This window comes from Marmota marmota, unplaced genomic scaffold, assembly GCF_001458135.2.
Source record: "Marmota marmota marmota unplaced genomic scaffold, marMar, whole genome shotgun sequence".
In the NCBI taxonomy this organism is placed as follows: domain Eukaryota; kingdom Metazoa; phylum Chordata; class Mammalia; order Rodentia; family Sciuridae; genus Marmota; species Marmota marmota.
Window position 1 is genome coordinate 1,891,772 of NW_025999863.1, and position 5,725 is coordinate 1,897,496.

The window sequence follows — 5,725 nt, forward strand, 5'->3', positions numbered from 1 at the left end:
ACTCAGTCTTTTTGAAATGCAAGAACTACAACCCCAACAAGAATCGGAATTGGAGAAAACCACACTGAGGGCGTCAACTGGCCAGCCACGCGCAATAGGCAGTTGGCTGGACCTGCAGGCCGCAGGGTGCTGACCCCTGTGGGGAGACTGGACAGTGGATTCCTGCAGCCCCCACACCACTTCCCCGTGGGGAGGCCGAGGCTCAGCGTCACCAGCCCAGGGCACACAGCGAGGGTGTGGACAGGGTCCGGCTGGCTGCCCGGTGCCGTGTGGCAGGGGCTGAGCGCTGGTTCTGTGGGTGTCCCCAGGGCCTGGCGAGAGCGGCAAGAGCACCTTCATCAAGCAGATGCGCATCATCCACGGCAACGGCTACTCGGAGGAGGAGCGCAAGGGCTTCCGGCCGCTGGTCTACCAGAACATCTTTGTGTCCATGCAGGCCCTGATCGAGGCCATGGGCAGGCTGCAGATCCCCTTCAGCAGGCCCGAGAGCCAGGTGAGCCCCTGAGGCAGGGTGCACCCCCAGACCAGGTGGGGAGCCCACCAGACCCTGAGAGCCCTGGGCTGAGCTGGTGTCCCCGTTTGTGTCACGAGACGTGTCTGAAATCTGAAAAGCTCTGAGCTTTGAATGCAGTCCGGTCCAAGGTGAGCAGTGGTGCCCTGGGGGGCTGGCAAGGGACCTTGGGGACTTAGGATTCCCGAAACCAGGCATGGAGCCACACCTGTCCCCCAGTGACTAGGAAGGAGGCCCAGGCAGGAGGATCGCAGGCTCCAGGCCAGCCTCAGCAACCCAGCAAGGCCCTGTCTCAGAGTCAGACAAAAGCCCCATCAAAGCACAAAAACGTCCACGATTTAAAAAAGCAAGACAGGGCTCCAGGCAGAGGCTGAGTGAGCGTCACCAGGCAGATGCACGTGGGCCACCGCCCGGGGGGAGCAGGGCGGGCAGCAGGCCTGTCCCCAGAGGCCCCTTCCCCAGTCCGTCTCCCCGGGTGGCCCGTGTCTGAACTTCTCAGTGGGGACCGGACGGTGGGCTCAGCTCTCGCGGGCTCACTTGTCCTCGCCTGCTGGGCTCGTGTCCACTGAGAGGCTTGGCTTTGTGGCCATGCCATTCGCTGGACGTCTGGGTCATCTCAGGAGATATGGGAAGTCTGTCGCTCTGTTGGGTGGGTGGCTCGGGAAGCCGGTCCCCTGGGCAGGCTGGTCCCCCAGCCCTTTATTCCCTGGGAGAGTGACGGGGGGGGGTAACTCTGGCTCACCTGGGGCCCCCGTCCATGGTGTGTGGCCTGTGGCTCGGGGCCCGCCGTGGGCCGGGGCACCCATCTCGGGCTGGGGACTGAACAAGAGGAAGGTGAAGGGGCTGGGGTCCCACTGTCCCCTTCTGGGGCAGTCCCAAGTGCTCCACATTTCCAGCACTTGCCCCGAGCCCAGCGGGGACCCCCCTCCACTCCTGGGCCTCGGGGTGCCGGGGTCCTGCCGTGGCCGGAGCTCACTGCTGGCTGCGTCTCCTTGTGGCATGAGAAGCGGGCACTGCCCTGTGGCTTTGGACTCTGGGGACACAGGTCTTGCTGTGCTGCAGGCTGGCCTCGGCCTCCCGCGTGGCCGGCCCCCTCCGTCCCCCTCCTCTCCTGAGCCGCTGTGCCTTCTGCCCATGTTCTGCTTCACGCCCTCTTCAAAGCCCCTTTCCTCCCTGACCTGTGACCCATCTGCGGGTCCTGGTCCCCCACCTGAGGGTCCCTTCCCACTGTGGTCAAGGTGTCTGCAGGACAGAGCCTTCGTCCCAGTGAGTCCAGTGGCTCCATCTCTTCTGACCAGTCCTGTCTGTGTGCGTCTGTGTCCACCCTGGTCCTGCGGGGAGACCCCGTTTCTGCCCATCTCTAGGTCCGGCTTCGCTGTCTGCCTGTGGCTCGACTTTCCACGGGGGTCGGTCGTGCAGCGCGTGAGGCAGGCGGCAATTTCCCTGTCCCTTCTGTCCTGTGGGCGTTCGGCTGTCACCATGTCGAGGACACCGTCCTTCCTTGACTGCTGTCAGCCCCGGTGCCACAATGTGCTCGGGGCCGAGTCCCTGGTCTGTTCTCTGGCTCTGCTGACCTGCCCTTCAGTGAACACGTGTGTCCCCCGTGGCTTCCTGGGGGAGCTCTGAGACCCACGAAGGCCCCTCCCAGGACTGCTCTGTGGCTGGGCTGCTCCAGGACCGTCCTACTCCACGTGTGTTTTAGAAACAGTGTATCTGCTCGCTCTCTCTCTCTCTCTCTCTCTCTCTCTCACACACACACACGCACACACCACTACCTTTCTGGGACTCTGATCAGGACTGCATCAAATCCACAGATCAATCGATGGAGAGACAACAACCTGTAAATACCAGGCCTCCCAATCCATGAACATGGTACATCCTCCGTTTATCTAGGTCTTTTTTTTGGGGGTGTCAGGGACTGAACCCAGGGGCCCTCACCACTGAGCCACACCCCAGCCCGTTTTTATGTTTTATTTAGGGTCAGGGCCTGGCTGAGTTGCTTAGGCTGAGGCTGGCTTTGAACTCCTGATCCTCCTGCCTCTGCCTCCTGAGCCACTGGGATCACAGGTGTGGCCACCGGGCCCAGCTTGAGCTTAGAACTTCTAAGACCCCCGTGTCTCTCTCCAGCACCATGCCAGCCTGGTCATGAGCCAGGATCCCTACAAGGTGACCACGTTCGAGCAGCGCTGTGCGGTGGCCGTGCAGTACTTGTGGCAGGACGCTGGCGTCCAGGCCTGCTATGAGCGCCGGCGTGAGTTCCACCTGCTGGACTCGGCAGTGTAGTGAGTCTGGGGTTGCGGGCCACGGGCGTGGGGGGGCTGGGGGCAGGGAGAGACAGAGGAGCAGCCCCCGTGGACCCAGGCCAGGGGCCGGTCCCCCCGATTGCTGGGCAGTGCAGGACAGCGTGGATGGCTCCCCCCAACAGGGCGACATTCTCCCTGGGGTGGTCCTACTCCTGAGGTGACACTGCACACCCAGGGTGACGGGGCTGGGGAGCCTGTCCTCGCGTTTACACACCTCCTGGGGCTGAACAGCCAAGGGACAGGCTGCAACACGGGCCGCGGGCTCTTGTCCCACAGCTACCTGTCCCACCTGGAGCGTATCACCGAGGACGGCTACATCCCCACGGCGCAGGACGTACTGCGGAGCCGCATGCCCACCACTGGCATCAACGAGTACTGCTTCTCCGTGCAGAAAACCAAACTGCGGTCAGTGCCCAACTTGGTCCCTACTCCCAGCTGGCCTGGGGAAGGCTCTTGCAGAGGGGATAAGGAGCTGGATCCCTGAGGAGTGAAGAGGAGCTTGGGGTCCCAGGCTCCAATGGGATGACTCCTCCAGCCCGTTTGGTCAGGACTGGCAACTGGAGGGGCCTGGGCGAGGCCCCAGGGCCCCAGGAGAGGTGTCCTGGAGGAGGGACATTGGTATTGGGGTACTGAAGGATGGATAGGAGTTTACTAGTCCCAACCCTCAAGGGGCTGCCGGGGAAAAGAAAACAGAGACCGTGTGGTCAGGGCTAGGCCAGAGGGATGACCTCCAGGCTTGGGGAGCTCGGGAGTCATCTCTGGTCAATATCAGGAGAAGACTAGAGGGTCAGGGTAAGGCTGGAGGCAGGAGACTCAGAAAGAGGCCGGAAGGGTTGGTGAGGCCGGGACAGTGGCTTGCACATGGGAATGACAGGAGGTCCAAGACTTGTTGCAGATGCAGGACAGGCAGGACTAGGCAGGTGTGGGAACTGGAACAGGAAGTAAGAACACTGCTTGGGAGCTCCTGTCACGGTCACAGTGGAGCCAACAGGATGGGGGTGACGAGGTAAGACAATGAAGCCACAGGGGTTGAGTTTCAGGGACCTGGGGACACCTGGAAGTGGCTGGATGAAGGCCTGAGCTGAAGACAGAGTGAGGGGCCAGGGCAGGGCGTCATTGCTGGGGTCATCCAGCAATGGTGGCCAATGAAAGGTTCAAGGAGAGGAGCTCGAGTCTTCTGCTGTTTTGATCAGCCCAGGGTCAAGAGCAGAAGTGGTAATGTGGGTGAAAGGTTGGAAAGGTGCAAGGAGGTGGATGGTGGATGGGTGGTGGGTGGATGGATGGTGGGTGGATGGATGGTGGATGGTGGATGGTGGATGTATGGTAGGTAGATGGATGGTGGATGGTGGGTGGATGGATGATAGGTAGATGGATGGTGGATGGTGGATGGTGGATGGATGGTAGGTAGATGGATGGCGGATGGATGGTGGGTGGTGGGTTGATGGTGGGTGGATGGATGGTGGATGGATGGTAAGTAGATGGATGGTGGATGGTGGATGGATGGTGGATGGATGGTGGATGGATGGTGGATGGTGGATGGTGGATGGATGGTAGATGGTGGATGGATGGTGAGTGGATGGTGGATGGATGGTGGATGGTGGATGGATGGTGAGTGGATGGATGGTGGATGGTGGATGGATGGTGGATGGATGGTGGGTGGGTGGTGGATGGTGGGTGGGTAGATATTCAGCAGTGGGGGTTGGCGCTGTGCATATGGAAGACGGGTGTCAGTCAAGGAGATGTGGGATGCTCTCAGGCCATGGAGAGAGGTAATGAACAGAGTGAAGGCCCAGTGGGAAGGGACCCAGGAGGGGAGGTGACGCTTTTAGTCATGCCGGGCAAGTTGCCGACCCCTGTTGGTCTGCAGAGCCCCGTGCCCAAGCACTGTCCCTTAATCCTGCTCTGGGATGGTGCATGAGGAACTCTGAGGAGTGTCAGGTGTCAAGTGACATAGTGCCCACTGCGGTCCACCTGCTGGGTGTGCAGCCTTGATGTCCCCTCTGGTCCGGGGGGGGCAGGTCCTTGCTCTCTCTCAGGCTTCTGGCTGGGCTCTGTGAAGCCTGCGCTTTGGCATTTCCTGAGTGACGGTTGCATCCCCCGGGAAATGACATGCAGATTGCTATCAGTGACCCACTTTCAGAGCAGAGGGAACAGGAAGAGGGGGAGGGGAGGGCTTTGTTGTGGTGTGCAGGGCCGGGGATGGACAGGACAGTTTGGGGATGTCCTCTGTTCCATCGAACCCTCACTGGACACCCCACGGCCAGCCTGAACTCAGTCTGTGAACCCATTCTATTGTCCTGGGGTCACGTGACCACCTCCCCCATGTCACCCAGCCAGAACCAGGTGGATCCAGGGCTCTCGCAGATGTGGGCAAAAGCAGTAGCCCCTGGCCATGGACACTGGGGACAGCCTGTCCCATCCCGAGCCTCCTTCCCTCCTCTAAAGCTGGTGGGAGGCGAGTCCCTGCCCAGGGGGCGCGTGTGGCTCCCCAGGGGCGCGTCCACACTGGTGTCAATCCTGACTGGGCCGCGCCAAGGAGTGCCTGGTGCATGGGGCTGGGACGTTCCCAGCCGGGCCGAGCTCTGACAGAGGCGCTGGGTCCCCGCAGGATCGTGGATGTCGGTGGCCAGAAGTCGGAGCGTAAGAAGTGGATTCACTGCTTCGAGAACGTGATGGCGCTCATCTACCTGGCCTCGCTGAGCGAGTACGACCAGTGCCTGGAGGAGAACAGCCAGGAGGTGGGCCACCAGGGACCTGCACACTCGGGGACCTGCACACGGGGGACATGCACACACAGGGACCTGCACACCAGGGAGACCTGCACACGGGGGACCTGCACACTCAGGGGGACCTGCACATTCGGGGGACCTGCACACAGGGGGACCTGCACACGGGGAACTGCACACGGGGG

At 61.6% G+C, this 5,725-nt stretch overlaps 1 protein-coding gene across 1 annotated transcript; it reads left to right on the plus strand.

The window, feature by feature from the left end:
- Positions 1-283: 283 nt before the first annotated feature.
- Positions 284-5,720, plus strand: Gna15 (G protein subunit alpha 15; the record flags this gene model as incomplete). Its single annotated transcript, XM_015503813.2, has 4 exons — positions 284-493; positions 2,639-2,793; positions 3,091-3,219; positions 5,423-5,720. Coding segments are annotated over 4 exons (792 nt in total), but the record flags the coding sequence as incomplete, so codon positions are not given.
- Positions 5,721-5,725: the final 5 nt, after the last annotated feature.